At 65.2% G+C, this 14,778-nt stretch overlaps 3 protein-coding genes across 3 annotated transcripts; 2 read left to right on the top strand and 1 right to left on the bottom strand.

Annotated features, from left to right (window-relative positions):
* Window positions 1-1,546: 1,546 nt before the first annotated feature.
* Window positions 1,547-5,835, top strand: ZP1 (zona pellucida glycoprotein 1). Its single transcript, XM_055721729.1, has 11 exons — window positions 1,547-1,706; window positions 1,919-2,040; window positions 2,124-3,371; window positions 3,541-3,676; window positions 3,805-3,989; window positions 4,085-4,182; window positions 4,408-4,535; window positions 4,606-4,795; window positions 4,872-5,022; window positions 5,324-5,408; window positions 5,509-5,835. The coding sequence occupies exons 1-11, from the start codon at window positions 1,547-1,549 to the stop codon at window positions 5,610-5,612; spliced, it is 2,607 nt and encodes an 868-aa protein (XP_055577704.1). The 3' UTR covers window positions 5,613-5,835.
* Window positions 5,836-5,958: 123 nt separating this feature from the next.
* PRPF19 (pre-mRNA processing factor 19) lies at window positions 5,959-11,228 on the bottom strand. The gene is made up of 16 exons (XM_055721732.1): window positions 11,063-11,228; window positions 10,738-10,887; window positions 10,206-10,282; window positions 9,961-10,102; window positions 9,717-9,790; window positions 9,536-9,598; window positions 9,385-9,426; window positions 9,212-9,286; window positions 8,840-8,915; window positions 8,501-8,610; window positions 8,141-8,296; window positions 7,994-8,063; window positions 7,744-7,829; window positions 7,051-7,221; window positions 6,726-6,831; window positions 5,959-6,452 (listed from the first exon to the last, which is right to left on the bottom strand). Exons 1-16 carry the CDS (start codon window positions 11,079-11,081, stop codon window positions 6,355-6,357), a joined length of 1,515 nt encoding a protein of 504 aa, XP_055577707.1. The 5' UTR covers window positions 11,082-11,228; the 3' UTR covers window positions 5,959-6,354.
* Window positions 11,090-14,373, top strand: TMEM109 (transmembrane protein 109). Its single transcript, XM_055721742.1, has 4 exons — window positions 11,090-11,495; window positions 12,800-13,038; window positions 13,174-13,276; window positions 13,405-14,373. Exons 2-4 carry the CDS (start codon window positions 12,829-12,831, stop codon window positions 13,773-13,775), a joined length of 684 nt encoding a protein of 227 aa, XP_055577717.1. The 5' UTR covers window positions 11,090-11,495; window positions 12,800-12,828; the 3' UTR covers window positions 13,776-14,373.
* The last annotated feature ends 405 nt before the right edge of the window (window positions 14,374-14,778 follow it).

Raw genomic sequence — 14,778 nt, 5'->3', positions numbered from 1 at the left:
GTGCTCAGGGCTGGGGGCACCACGTCCTGGCGGCGGTGTGTGGGAGCACCCCAGTGTGTCTATAAGGTACATCTATAGGCACATCCATGGCTCAGGGGGTCATGCGGGGCTCTCTGTGGCTGATACTGCTTTTTGAGGGGTTTTCTGAAGGTTTTTAGGGGGGGCTATGGCTAAACTCTTGGCTGTGCACACCCTGTCGCCGTGAGCCGGGGTTCTGTGCTGTGAGCCGGTGGGAGCTGATGCAGTCCCCGTCCCTGCACCGAGCTGGGGGTGGGTTTTTCCCTGGGAATGCCAAGGACAGCGGCTCCTCGGAGGCAGGAGGGTTGTAAATCCCCAAAACATGGAGGCTGGCAGCTTTAACTGGGATGGAGGATGGCAAATGGGTGTCTGGGCGCACGGATGCCTGGCACATGCTGGGGCAGGGTTTGGGAGCTGGGCGTGACCGTCACACTGGCAAGGGGGGGAGGGGCAGCAGGGGTGGTGACTCAGTTTAATTTCCAATAATGATAAGACCCAGAAGGGAAACATCTGAAGAGGGAGGCAGAGGGACGCCACAAAGAGCTCAGCAGCCACCCAAGGGGACCAATGTCCTCCCCGTCCTGGGGTCCTGGCAAATCTCAGCTCTGGCTCCCCACTTGCCGTCCTGTGGGGACCTCTGGGATGAGCACCGGGGGGCTTGGGACCCCCATGGCACAGCTGGCAGCATCACAGCCACACTTGCTCTAGGGTGAGGGCAGCAGCCAGGCAGGCAGGAGAGGGGTGCCAGGGAGCACCCCGGAGCAAAGTGATGGCTGGGTAGGGGTGGCCTGGGGACCCCTGGCCCCACACCACGCTCGGGGCAGCAGTCTCGATTCTCCACTGCAGGAGTAGCTGCTCCGACTCCTCGCCTCCGTGGGACAAATTGTTCTTGGAAGGACTTTTGGTTCCCCTGTGGCTCTGCCAGGGAGGCAGAGCCGGGGCGTGCAGCCACCGGGGGGGTGATGTGGGGACACCTGTCCCATTCCCTGGCCCCCAGACCTCACCGAGGCTGTGCTGCCGTGCTGCCCCGCTCCCTCCGCAGGCTGCCGGCCCCATGGCTGCCCTGGCAGCAACGTGTCCATCAGGGAGCCAGATGCCACCGCTTTCCCCACCGGCTTGCGGCAAACGCCAAGGCTGCGTGGCAAGCAGGGAGGTGGGCACACACTAGCCCCCTTCTCCCACCCAGATGGCTCAGTCCGGCGTGTCATCCTGACTGGTGCTGTCCCCACTCCCCATCTGCACAGATAGTTTCTCCTGCGGTGGGACAAACTGTTTCTTTGAACAGCTCTCGGTTCCTTCCCGGTCACCCTGGCACGGCTGCGGGAGGTGACCGTGGGGCCAGGGCAGTGAGGTCGCTGGTGGCACGGGAGCGAGGAGCCCTGGGCAGAGCTCGTACCCCCGCCACGGGGCAGGAGGCACCGGTCATCTGATGTCCCCCACCGCGTCCCAGAGGGCTGGCTATAAATCCACAGCCCCAGCGCCAACCCACGGAGAGCCTGGCGCTCCGGCCTCACTCACCGCCCCCGCCATGGGACAGAGCTGCTCCTTCCTTCTCCTGCTGCTCCTCCTGCCCCCGGGGCTTGGAGCCACCTTCTCGCTCCTGCGGTACCGCTACGACTGCGGGGACCACGGCATGCAGCTGCTGGCGTACCCCACCCGCGGCCGCACCGTCCGCTTCAAGGTCATGGGTAAGTGGGGGGCAGGCGGGTGCAAGCCCCCTCCCTGGCTCATGGGTGCACCCCGGGGTTTCCCCCAAACCCCAGGGCGCTGGTGCCCTGGTGGGGTGAACCCAACGGCTCAAATGAGCTTTTGGCACGGGGAGGGTATCTGTGCACCTGCCTCCCTGGGGAGCATCGTGGCACCTGATTGTGCCCCCTCACCCCCTGCGGTGTCCCCTCAGACGAGTTTGGCACTCGCTTTGACGTGGCCAACTGCTCCATCTGCCTCCACTGGCTCAATGCTGGGGCGGACGGTGCTGTCATCTTCTCCTCCGGCTATGAGGGCTGCCACGTCCTGGTGAAGGTGAGGGTGCTGTCCCACTTGTGGTTTTCCCCCGCCCTGGCACCGATAGGCAGGGGGTGACTGTCCCTCCCACTCTGCCGCAGGAGGATCACTACATCCTGAGGGTGCAGCTGGAGGAGACGCTGCTCAGCGGGGTCCTGGCCGCCTCCTACGAAGTCAACATGACATGCCCGCAGCCGGGTGACTACGAGAACCTCATGGATGGCAACGGGCACACCAAGCACCAGACCGGTCGGGGCAACAGTGTCCACCAGACCCAGGCTGACATCCTCGTCCCGCTGTCACAGCCTGGCCTCCTGCACCATGTGTCCCAGTCTGCCCTTGCCCTCCCGGGACCGCAGCTCTCTCCCCAAGCCCACTCAGAGCAGGTTCACCCTGTGGCTCGGACCCAGCCGGTGCTGGCGCGCCCGGGGGTGCAGTCCCAGCCCAGCATGGCTCGCCCTGGCTCCCAGCCCCAGCAGGGCTTAACACGCACGGGTGTGCAGCCCCCAGCCCAGCCAGGGCTCCTGCACCCTGGGGCTCAGCACCAGCCAGGGCTCCTGCACCCGGGGCTTCAGACCCAAAACCAGCCGGGGCTGGTGCACCCCGGAGCTCAGACTCAACCAGGGCTCCTTCGTCCAGGTCTTCAGAACCAAAACCAGCCGGGGCTGGTGCACCCCGGAGCTCAGACTCAACCAGGGCTCCTTCGTCCAGGTCTTCAGAACCAAAACCAGCCGGGGCTGGTGCACCCTGGGGCTCAGACTCAACCAGGGCTCCTTCGTCCAGGTCTTCAGAACCAAAACCAGCTGGGGCTGGTGCACCCTGGGGCTCAGACTCAACCAGGGCTCCTGCACCGAAGGCTTCAGAACCAAAACCAGCCAGGGATGGTGCATTCTGGAGCCTGGCCCCAACCAGGTCTTCTTCGTCCGGGGCTTATGCCCCCAAACCAGCCGGGGCTGGTGCACCCTGGTGTCCAGTCTGGCTTAACACATGCTGGTGCTCAGACCCAAGCAGGCTTTGTACGCCTGGGAGCTCAGCCCCAAAGCCGGCCAGGCTTAGCTCATCCCAGACTTCAGACCCAATCCCAAACTGGTCTCCTCCACCCTGGGCTCCAGAGCCAGGCTGGGCTGGTACCTCCAGGCCAGGCACGACCGGGTCCAGCGCGCCCGGGACTGCTGTCCCGACCGGGTTTGGTGCGCCCTGGGCTTCAGGCGCAGCCCCAGCTGGGCTTGGTGCACCCAGGGCTGCAGCCCCAACCCCAGCCTGGCTTGTTAGGTCCTGGGCTTCAATCCCAGTCCGGTCTGCTGCAGTCCACAGCTCTCTTCTACCCCTCGGCAGGGGCAGGTAAGCCGGTGTGGTGGGATGGAGGTGTGCTGCTGGGGCTAGGTCCCCCGCCTCCCTGGAGCCACAGGTCACAGCCAGGAGGGGATGCTCGGGGCGGGCAGGAGGATGCTTTGGCAGGGGGCTGCTTTGGTGGGCGGCTCAGGGCAGTGTACCCCCTCTGCCGGCCCAGGCACCCAGCTGACACGGGAGCAGTGCCAGGTGACTGCAGGGAGGATGCCGTGCGTGGCCCCGCAGGGCCGGGAGGCATGCCTGCAGGCGGGCTGCTGCTATGACGACATGGACCGCATCGCACCCTGCTATTACGGCAACACAGGTAGGCTGCTGGGGGGGTCCCTGGGGACACCCCATCACTGAGCGCCTTGGCCAGCACCTGCTGGGGTGGAGAGAGGGGTTGCAGGTCCCCACGGCTCAGGCTGATGGAGTCACTCCCCCGTGCTGCAGCCACCGTGCAGTGCCTGCTGGATGGACACTTCGTCCTGGTGGTGCCGCGGGGCCTGGCCACCCAGCCCTACAACCTGGACAGCGTACGCCTCGCCAGCACCCAGGCCGGCTGCGAGCCCATCAGGGTGACAGACACCTTCGTGATGTTCCATTTCCCTGTCACACAGTGTGGCACCACTGTCCAGGTGGGAATGTGACATCCCTCCCCTTCCTGAGACACCCTCCCCAGCCACTGAGAGCGCAGGTGGGGACCCCGACCCTGTGTGCATGTCCACCCCAGGTGATTGAGGACCGGCTAATCTATGAGAACCAGCTGATCTCCACCATTGATGTCCAGGGGTCTCCCCGCGGCTCCATCACACGGGACAGCACCTACATGTAAGGGGAGGGTGGGCAAAGCTGGGCAGAGAGCTGGGACCCCCCCCTCAACAAAGCCTGTTCTGCTCCCCCTCTGCCTGCAGCACCCCCGGAGCAGCTCCCCCCATCCTTGCTCCTGCCAGTGCTTGGTGCTGGGCCAGGGACCCCTGCAGCAGATGCCCCCTCCTCCTTGGGCTGGGGGCTGGAGGGCATGGGGGGCATCCAGGTCTGCTCTGCTCCCCACAGCCTCCAAGCTCGCTGCATCTACAATGCCAGTGACCTCCTGCCGCTCCGCATGGAGGTGGCCGTGCCCCCCACCTCCACCCCCCTGGCCATGCTGGGGCCGCTTGGGCTCCAGCTGCGCATTGCCACTGGTGAGCAGCCCACCTGTGCCCCCCCATGCCCACCCCCCTCAGCCTGCTCAGCCTCTCATCCTTCCCGCAGACGAAAGCTACAGCTCCTACCACCCCGATGGAGACTACCCCCTGGTGAGGGTGCTCCGGGACCCCATCTACGTGGAGGTTCGCCTCCTGCAGAAGACGGACCCTAACCTGGTGCTGGTCCTGCACCATTGCTGGGCATCCCCCAGCACCGACGCCACAGCCGAGCCCCAGTGGCCCATCCTCGTGGACGGGTGAGCAGAGCAGGACAGGAGGATGGAGACAGGAGGGGTCACCCACACCAACCACGGGTCTCTATCTTCTGCCCAGGTGCCCCTTCACAGGTGACAACTACAGGACCCAGCTTGTGCCTGTGGGACCGGCCTCACCGCAGCTGCCCTTCCCCAGCCACTACCAGCGCTTTGTCATCTCCACCTTCACCTTTGTGGAGCCACCCTCCATGGCGGTGCTGGAGGGAGAGGTGAGGGGAGCAGGCATGCCCTGGGGTAGCACCCAGGGGACTGGCCATGGACTTTGGAGGTCCCCAGTGTCGGCAAACCCCCCCAAAACCCCCTCTCTGGCACTTTTCCTGACCAGCCTCCCCCCCGGCTGCCCGTGGTGCTGGCACAGCACCGCTGCCCTGTGCTACTCTGCTCCCAGACCACGGTCTGTAATGGCAGCAGGAACCCACACTGCTTGGGGCTGGAGGGTCAGGTTCCTTCCCCTTCTCTGGGACCCCCAGCACCATCAGGTGCTGATGCTGGCCCACCCGTGGCTTTCAGGTGTACATCTCCTGCAGTGCTTCCGTGTGCCACCTGGCACAGCCCGAGCCCTGCCGGCCCTCCTGCCAGCTGGGGGTGCCCTCACGTAAGTCTGGGTGCTGCCAGCTCCGGCCTCAGCAGCTGGCCGTGGGGGGCCACCTCTGCCTGCCCCAGCTTTCCACACTGACCCCCTGTGTCCCTCCCAGGAGCACGTCGGTCTCTGGGGGACAGGACAGCTGAAGCCATGGGCATAGTCACCTCCCAGGGACGCATCATCTTTCCAAAGGTCCCCAAGCTGCGGCCAGGCTGAGCCCAAAGGCGCTGGGTGAGCACCCTTCACTCCCTGAACTGCTCCTTCATCCCAGCTATAACTCACTCTCCTCCTCCTCCTCTTCCTCCTGTGCAGCTCCTGCCTCCAGCCAGACGCTGCCTGACATCTCTGGGGCAAGCTGGAAAAATAAACCAGTGCATAGCACAGCTCAAGCCGCAGGCTGCAGTGGCAGTTTGTCTCTGGGAGATGGGAGGCAAGAGGAGGGGCCCCTGTCCCTCCCAGTGCTTCTGCCGGCTCTGTCAGGCCTGCTCTCCTCTCTGCTATACCCCAGCCCTTCACAGGAGCCTTCCTTACCCCTGGGACAGGAGGGGCTGGCACACACGGCTACGGTGAATAGTTCTTTATTTCCGTAATGAAACTAGATAACTGCTTACAAAACCTGCACAGTCCTCCCGCCCTCCCTCCCTCCACACATCCCCACCACAATCCCGGCCACAAACATCCACCAGCACCAGGGCTGGACCTTTTTGTTGCATCAGTTACAACCACAGAATCTAAAGTCAGGAAAAGACACACACAAAACTGGAAAAAAAGAAAACTAAAACAACAAATCCATGAAGCACGGGGAAGGCGACATCTAACTTCCCCTCTGCCAACAGCTACAGCAGGGGAGCCTGGAGAAGTAATGAACTGGCCTGCCTCCCCCCAGCCCCAATACACCCTCCCGCCCTCCCACCCCAACTCCCAGCACGGCAGCAAGACCCTGGCCCCACGTCTGGGGCTACAGGCTATAGAACTTCAGGCTCCGGTCCATGCCCGTCGAGGCAATGAACTTGGCGTGGTGGCCGAAAGCCACTCCTGTGGTGAGGCCACTGTGCTCTGGGAAGGGAAGAGAGCCCGTGGTTACGGCACCGAGCGGAGCTGGCCCCTGCCTCCTCTCTGCTGCGGGTGGCACGGGCAGAGCCCGGCCATCCCCACACCTGCCCATGCTGAGGAGGCCAAGAGCCGGGGGCTGGGCAGCTGTGGGAGGGTCTTGCTGCAAGCAGGGGCCGCTGATAGGGTGGGTAGTGCTTTGCACCCCACAGCTCGTGCTGCGGACCCAGGAACCACCTCCCCACCTGCCTCAGCCCTCTTGCAGCCGCAACTCCTCACCTGTGAAGTGCAGGATTTCTGTCCACTGCTTGCAGATGTAAATCTGGACATCCGTCCCGCCCAGGGCCAGGTAGGTGCCGCTCTGGTCAAAGATGAGAGACTTCACCTGTGGAAGAGAAGTGAAACGGCACTTCAGGTCTTCAGATCCGGCCCAGGAAGCTGCAAATGGCCCCTTGGGGTGCTGACAGGGGGCAGCACCTCTGTGTCAGGCTCCCCCAGAGCAGAGGAGCATAGTCAGAAGCAGGTCTGGGATGGTGGGCACCAAGGGGAGCTGCCAGCCTGGCCGGCCAGGCCCATTGCAGGGGAAAAGGGGATGGTCACACACCTCAAAGTTATTGTCCAGCTGCAACGTCTTGAAGTTCTTGAGCTTACGCAAGTCCCAGAGCTTGACAGAGGAGTCGTCCGCTGCCGTGGCCAGGTAGTAGCCGTTCTCAGAGAAGGCGATGCTGGTGATGGGGCCCGAGTGCCCCGGAAAGTTGGCCACATTGGTGCGTTCCTGGGGATACGGCAGTTAGAGACAGGCAGGGAACAGCAGCACCCTCACAGCCAGGAGAGCAGATCCTGGCAACCACAGCTGGCCAGGCAGGCAGCTGGTATCAGCCTGCTTCAGAGTTAAAATGCAGGTGGGTGAACGGCGTCTGCGCCGCTTCCACATGCTCTGCGGACCTGCCAACAGCCAGGGCCACTCCTGCACTGGAACTCCAGCGCGTCGCCAACGCGTGGCTGGCACTGACAAATTTCACAGCTGCGGGACTGAGCGAGGCCCCTGCATCCAGCACAGACTCAACCTGCAGCAGAGCTGCCTGCAAACCCTCCTGTTCCTCACGGATTCTCCTGGGGACACAGCAAACACCTTCTCATCACAAGACAGCCCCCACCACCAGCTACGATGCCAGAAGTGGACACTCTTGAGCTGAAGCTTTGTATTTTTGGAGAAAACCTCAGAAGAGGTTCCCCAAAGTCCCACTCCAGCAGACACACTCCCTGTCCCCCTCCACACACTCAGGGCCAGCCCTACCTTCAGATCCCAGATCTTGATCTGAGAGTCCATCGTCCCTGTTCCAAAAATGAGCCCGTCCGGGTGGAACTGGGCACAAGTGAGAGCTGCAGAGACACAGGGAGAGATTCGGAGAGTTGGGGAGACTTTCTTTGTTACCAGGGTCCCCCCCCGATGAGTTCTTGTGAAATCCAGGAGCCCAGGGGAAAATTCCTTCCCACAGGCTTGCAACAGCCCCCAGGGGTGGGAATAGTCAAGCTATAAGCCTTACCACAGCCAGAGCTCTCATCTGTCACCTTGGTGAGGACACGTCCTGTCTGGATATCAGAGAAAGCCCAGTACTGGAAGACAGGAACAGCGCGTTGAGTACAGAGTTGAGAAGCAGGGTCGGGGTCTGTGGCCCAGGTCTGGGTCTCACCTGGTCATCAGAAGAGCTGAGGAGGTAGTCGCCTGTCGCGTGGAGGCTCAGCCCCGTCACAGAGCCCTCATGGGCACGGACAACCTGCACACACGAGGCGTTGGGCACAGACCAGATCCGGATAGTAGCATCAGGAGAAGCTGAGAACACCAAGTCCTAGACAGGGACGAGGCAGGAAAGTTAACATCAAAAGACCTTCACCTCTCCGTTGAAGAGAGCTCCCTCCAGGCAAGAACCAGCCCGTCACCAGTCTGCAGGAGGTGGAGACACCCGCAGAACCAAGCACCAGAAAAGGGCCTGGAAAGCCCGACAGGGCAGCCTGGCTGCAAGGGAAGAGGCTGAATGTGGGTCTGAGCACACCTGAGACGGGTGGAAGACAACACTGGTAACCTTCTTGGAGTGCCCCTTGAGTGTTGCCAAAATCTGCTCCGAGCTCTTGTCAAAGACGATGACATTTTTATCAGCCCCACCTGGAAAACAAAGCAGGGAGTGATGAGAAACGGGAGTCTACAGCCAGCCAAGTCCAAGCCCATCTTTCCTGGGGACCACCCTCCTGAGAAGCTTTGCCATGAGGCAAGAGAATCCCTCATGCCCCTCACCCCAGCTCTATCCCCCACAAAGCAGAGAAAGGGACCTGGTTCCAGGCAGCCACAGGCTTTTAGTGGACACCACAGTCCCACAGCAGAGGCGGCTCCTTACCGGTGAGGATCTTGTTGGTATCGGAAGGACAGAGGTCCAAGGCAAGGATCCCTGGGATGCTGGCACTATGCAGCCCCTGCAGGAGATAGGATGCCGGATTAATGCCACAAGAAAATGTTCCCAAAGGGAACTGAGAAGCCCTTGAGGGAGCCCGGAGTGTTTTACTCTGACAGCAGGAGCCTGTGCCACATCTAACACAGCACAGGTCCTTGCTGGCTGCAGCACGGAGAGTCCCAACCCTCTCCCCACACTGCCCAGCAGCAGATCTGTCTGCTGCTGTATTGATGCTGCAAAGCGGCACAGCAGAGGCCCAGGTGCCCAGCTACGTAGGGGTTTTTGAGCCCCCCTGCTCCCCCCCATCACGGCACTCACCACATGCGAGGCGACCTGCCGGTACTTGCTGAGTTCCTCCGGCTTCACCAGCTCCTCTGGAACTGTCTTTCCTCTCTGCAAAAGGAAAGCGGTGTGGAGATAAACATTGGTCTCTTGGGGCACAGCATGTTCTGGCTGCTGTGGCATCTTCAGAGCAGAACGGGGCTGCTTACCTTCTTACGCTCCGTGGTCAGCACCGTAGCCTTGTCTTGAAGCTGCAAAACAAGAGAAGGGTGGTCACAGACTGACCGGGGCTCCCGCGGTGGGAGGCTGGAGAAGAGCTGCTGCTGAAGGCCGTAGCAGTGCAAGTGGAAGACCCCTTACCTTCTGGATGATCTCGGGGGTCATGCCCGCAAGCTCTCCCAGATCCATGGACTCCCCAGCTCCCTGCACAGGACAGAGGAGGGAGCTGGTGACATCCAGAGGAGGAACACAGGGAAAACAAACTGAGACTGGCAGCAGGGAACCAAAGGGAAAAGTGCCAAGATAGGCAGCAGGGACTCACCGCCACATTCGGCTGGGCGGATGGCACTGCCTGGGGCACGATGAGGCCGGCCTGTGGTTTCAGAGTCGCCAAAGCTGCAGAGGCAGAAAAAGGCTGTGAGTTTAACAGGCGCTTGAAAGGGAAAGGAGACTGTGTCCAGCGCAGTGAATGCTACCACGACCATGTGCTACCGGGCCACATGCTGCTCTCCCCTCCACAGCTCCTCCTCCCTGAGGCCCACAGCCCCCACATCACCCCATGTCACCTTCTCTGGCGGCTGTGACCTCCTTGGTGAGCCGAGCAATGACACGGCAAGCGGCATCGTGCTGGTAGAGCGCGTGGGACAGTTCCTGGCGCGTCGTCTGCAGCTGCTGGCGGAGGGTGAAGCTGTGCAGCATGACAGCATCCTAGCAGGATAAGGCAGAGTCAGGCAAGGCAGGGAAACGCATTAGCCCTGGTGCGGGCAGCTGCAGGTGCTCAGCTCCGTTCCAGACATGATCCAGCACTTACCCACTCATCCTGGAGGGCTTTCAGGATGGCTGGGATGCTGGTGGCAGAAGGAGGCTTGGGCCGGATGGGGTGGGCAACTGTCAACAAGACAACATGAACACATCAACCATGTCCTCAACATTTGGTCCCTTCAGACAGCTGCACCCATATCTCTCCACCCTGCGGCCACCTGATCCCTGCAGCTCAGCTTTTCCGCTGCAGCATGCTGATGGTTTGCCTCCCCCAGCTATCAGGGAGAGCACCACTGACCGATCCCTCGGGAAATCCTTCCTCAGGGTGCCAACACCCCACTGGGGACATACAACTCACCCCAGACTGGACATAGTGGCCAGGTTCGGTGGCTGCCCAAGGTCCTTGGCCCCGCATCACCACTTCTCTCCCAACCCTTTGCTTCTGGCCCTAACCTTGCACCGTCACCCACATTAATAAACCCACCGGCACCCAGAGCTCGTGCATCTCCCGACACAGCAAAGCCCCCGGTGCTTCGCCCAGGAGAACCGGCACAATGTCCCCCCGGCACCGCTCGCCCCACCTTTGATGTCGATGAGCTGTTCCTCGGAAAGCGGCTGGTTGTTGACGGGGTCGGTGCCGTTCTCCGCGATGTACTTCTCGATCAGCCGCCGCTCGTAGACGTGGTTGGAGACGGGGGAGACGCACGGGTGCTCGGGCACCTCGTTGGAAACTGCGGAGGGGAAGGCGGGAGGGAGCGGGGGTTACAGCACCGCCGGGGCCTGGCGGGTCCTGCCGGCTGCCGCCTGCCCGCCGGGCGCCGGGGAACCCCCGGTGCAGGAACCCCCCCCGGCCCGGTAACCGTCCCCCCCGCCCCTCGGGGCCTTCCCCGCTGCCCCCGCACTCACTGGAGCAGATGAGGGCCATGGCGGAGGCCGGGCGCCCGGCGCTCTCCGACTGCGGCCCACTCCGGTGCCGGTCGCGCCTCCGGTTCTTGTTCCGGTTCCGGGCGGCGCGCTCGGCCGCCGCGACGTATCCAACAGCTCACGCGGGCGCCGCCGCCACCGGAAACGGAAGCGCTCCCGGCCTGCCGCGCGCCGGCGCGCTCCCACCTCCCCGCGGGGGAACGGCGCCTCCCGGCATGCCCCGCGCGCCGCCGCGGAGCCACCCCCCCGCCGCCGGAGGGGGGTGGCTGTTACCATAGCGACCGTGTCCCGGCATGCACTGGGGCGCGGAGGCTCGGGACTACAGCTCCCGGCGTGCCCCGCGGCGGCGGGCGGGCGGCAGCTCTGTTCGCGCGCTCCGGCCCGCCCGGCTCCCCAGCGCCCCCGCGCGGTGGCGGTGAGCGCTGCCCCTCCGGGGGGCCCGGGTAGCGGATGGGGCGGGGGGGGGGGGACCGCGGGGTGTGTGTGGGGGGGTGTCGGGGCCGGGGGAGCCGGAGGGCCAGGCGGGGGGGAGGGATTCCGTGGGTGGGGGGTCCTGGGGGGTCCTGGGGGTGGGGGAGCCGGGGGGGTTCCCTGGGGATGGGGGGAGCCCGGGGGGAGGGGGGATCCCCGGGGGAGGGGGGATAGAGGGCGTGGGGGATCCCGAGGGGACTGGGGGGGTCCCGGCGGGGGAGATCCCGGGGGTGGGGGACCAGGACTACCGGGGGATCCTGGGGGCTATTGGGGGGGATCCCGGAGGGTATTAGGGAGATCCCCGGGGACGGGGAATAGATGGGCTGGGGGGATCCCGGGGGGATCAGGGGATCCTGGCGGTGGGGGGATACCGGGGGGACGGGGAATAGACGGGCTGGGGGGATCCCGGGGGGATCAGGGGATCCTGGCGGTGGGGGGATACTGGGGGGACGGGGAATAGACGGGCTGGGGGGATCCCCGGGGGACTGGGGGGATCCCAGGAAGATTGGGACGATCCTGGGGGTGAGCGGATTCCGGGGGTGGTGGAGCCGGGGGGAATCCTGGGGGGATTGAGGCGATCCTGGGGCTGGGGGATCGGGGCGGTGGGGGTCCTGGGGGCAGGAGGTATAGACGGGGTGAGGGACCACGGGGGACTGGGGGCACCCCTGGGGGTAGGGGAGCCGGGAGGATCGGGGCGATCCTGGGGGGCCTGGGGGATCCCAGCAGTGGGGGCATTCCGGGGGCCGAGGCGGGAGGGGGCCCATCGGGGGGGTCGCTGCCCCCCCACGGGTGTGAGGGGTGGGGGTCCCACGAGCCAGGGTGCTGGGGGGGCACCCAGGCCGGGGCAGTGGGGCAGGCTGGCTGTGGGCCCGGGCACGTGGCGGGCGGGGGGGGCAGGGGGTGTGGGGAGGCAGCAATGTCTGCACCCCCCCCAGCACCCCACTGCTGCCACTGGGGCGGGGGGGTGCCGGACCCCCCCGGGCAGGCCCGTGCCCTTGGGCAGGGTAGGCGCCATGTCCCACTGACGCCTGTCCTAAAGATAGCGGGGCGGCCGGCCAGCTCGGCAGGGTGGCCGGGGCAGCTGGGGGGGCCTTTCTGCCCGCTTGGGGGTCCCCAAAACCCATCGGGGGCACCCTGCTGCCTCCAGCCCATAGTGACGCTGCCAGCGCCGCTGCGGCACGGTGGGGGGCCAGCGGTGGAGACTCGGGGGTCCCTCACAGCTCCCACCAGCTGTCCCCCTCCCCACAGAGACCCCGGGGTTAGAGGCAGGAGCCAAGATGGGGGGCGCCGCGGGGCGCCGGGCCCTGCTGGCCGCGCTGCTGTGGGCCCCGTTCCTCGGCGGGGGGACGGGGGACCGGCTGGAGGACGGGCAGGCTGGTTTTCGGGCCCCCCCCGCCGCCGATGACCTGCTGTCGCGGCTGGGCCGAGCTGCCTGGGGGGGCCTGGAGGGCTGGCTGGGCCCCCAGCCCCTGCAGCTGCTGGCCGAGGTGAGGTCTCGGCAACCTCCCCCGCTGCCCCCCAGCCCTGGGCGGTGGGGACACGGGGGGGCTACGTCCCATCCCCCTGCCGCCAACCCTTTTCCCTGCCGACACCGCTTCCCTCAGCCCTGTCTCTCCCGGCAGAGCCTTGCCGCCGCCGCCTGGGTCGTGTCCTCGGGGATCTCGGTGGCCCTGACCACGCTGGGCACCATCCTGGGGGATCTGCTGGCTGCCTCCGGCCTCGGCGGTGAGTTGGGGGGCCGGGGAGCGGCAACCGGGCTTGTGGGGGGGGAATCCAACCCCGGGGTGGGTTTGGCACCCAGCCCCGATGCCACCGTCGTGGCCGTGCTGCCGTGACACCCGCTACCCCCGCAGGGGACAGGCTGGTGCGTGCGGCAGCGCTGGGCCCCAGCGAGGTGCAGCGGGTGCTGCTGTGGGGGCTGACTGCCCTGGTGGCTTCCTGGGTGCTGTCACGGCTGCTGCGGCTGCTGCGGCCCGTGCTGCGCTGGGTGAAGCTCTGCTGCTTCCTGGGTGCCTTCCTCCACGTCGCGGCCTCCCCAGAGAGCCCCACGGTGCAGGCGGGGATGCTGCTGGCTCTCTGGGTGCTCTATGCCCTTCTGGGGTGCCTGGAGGGACCCCCCAGCCCCAGCCCCCAGCTGGATGCTGCCGTGCGCAGCCTGGAGTGGAAGGTGGAAGAGTTGCGGCGGCGGCAGAAGTGGGGGGGTCCCCGTAACCGGGAGGAGTGAGCTCCCCCAACCCTGCCCTGGGGGACAGCCTGTCCTGCTGCGCTGTCCCCAGCGTGCCTGTTGGCTTGGCTCTGTGCCCCCAAGCATGCGTCCTCCCTGCTGAACCCCCGCGCCCCTTCCTTTGCCCCCCACCGCTGCACCAGTTCTCCTTGGGGGCCCTGCTCCCATTAGCCCCCCAGCTTGGGAGCCCCCAGTCCCACTGCAGGCACAGGACCCCGCCCCCGCCAAGTGCAGCACCCCAATACTGGGGACGTGCTCCCCGCGCACACACCATGGTGCCTTCACACAAGCCAAGAGTGCCTTCCCCCGGCGAGGGGGTCCTCCTGTGGCCCCGGCAGCCCCCTGTGTCCCCCCCAGCCCCAAATCCAGGCCCACTATGGAGGGAGGAGAGCACCCCAGTCCCCACTCGCCTGGCCCAGTGGCTGTTGTGCCCGGCCAGCCGGCTCCGGCAGCGGCTCAACACACAGATGGGAACCTGCTCCCTGCTCCGGGCTCCCTTGGGGCCGGCGGCCAGGCCCTGCGCTGTCAGTCCTTGGGTTTTAAGCTGCTTTTTAAACTGTTTTGATATATGGTTCTGAATAAACACGGTTATATCCTAGCCTGGCTCAGCTGCTCTCCCCGCAGGGAAGGGGCACCGGGAGCAGGGGGAGCTCCCCATGGGAGCTGCCTGGCCCCCCATACCCCACTCGGGGTGGACAGGTGTGGGGGGCTCATTTCTGGGGCGCAGGGGTGGTGCCACACATGTCCATCTCTCTGTTTGCTGAGGCCGGCGCTGAGCACGGAGTAGGACAGGGGGTTTATCCGTGCCAGGATCCGTCCCCATCTGTCCCCATCGCCCCCCAGCCGTCCCCGCTGCCCTGTGCTGGCTGCCGTGCCTCCCGCTCGTGCCGTGCCCCCGGCTACGTCTGCCCTGCAGTCCCTCCCATGTCCCCAGTGCCCCCCAGTTGCCGTGATGTGGACGGGACAGGGAAGGATGAGCGTGAACCGGGCTGAGAGTCCCTGC

This window comes from Falco cherrug, chromosome 10, assembly GCF_023634085.1.
Source record: "Falco cherrug isolate bFalChe1 chromosome 10, bFalChe1.pri, whole genome shotgun sequence".
In the NCBI taxonomy this organism is placed as follows: Eukaryota; Metazoa; Chordata; class Aves; order Falconiformes; family Falconidae; genus Falco; species Falco cherrug.
The sequence above is the reverse complement of the archived record's forward strand: the minus strand, read 5'-3'. Positions and strand labels throughout refer to the sequence as shown.

Bases quoted from the DNA above. Each gene is read 5' to 3' on its own strand.
- ZP1 (XM_055721729.1), top strand. From the start codon at position 1,547: ATGGGACAGAGCTGCTCCTTCCTTCTCCTGCTGCTCCTCCTGCCCCCG. The intron at 2,041-2,123 runs GTGAGGGTGCTG...ACTCTGCCGCAG, and splicing joins GCTGCCACGTCCTGGTGAAG to GAGGATCACTACATCCTGAG. The intron at 3,372-3,540 runs GTGTGGTGGGAT...CCAGGCACCCAG, and splicing joins CGGCAGGGGCAGGTAAGCCG to CTGACACGGGAGCAGTGCCA.
- PRPF19 (XM_055721732.1), bottom strand. The intron at 7,830-7,993 runs GTAAGGCTTATA...GTGTCTCTGCAG, and splicing joins AGATGAGAGCTCTGGCTGTG to CTCTCACTTGTGCCCAGTTC. The intron at 6,453-6,725 runs GTGAGGAGTTGC...TTCCCTTCCCAG, and splicing joins AGAAATCCTGCACTTCACAG to AGCACAGTGGCCTCACCACA.
- TMEM109 (XM_055721742.1), top strand. From the start codon at position 12,829: ATGGGGGGCGCCGCGGGGCGCCGGGCCCTGCTGGCCGCGCTGCTGTGG. The intron at 13,039-13,173 runs GTGAGGTCTCGG...CTCTCCCGGCAG, and splicing joins CCCTGCAGCTGCTGGCCGAG to AGCCTTGCCGCCGCCGCCTG. The intron at 13,277-13,404 runs GTGAGTTGGGGG...CTACCCCCGCAG, and splicing joins GGCTGCCTCCGGCCTCGGCG to GGGACAGGCTGGTGCGTGCG.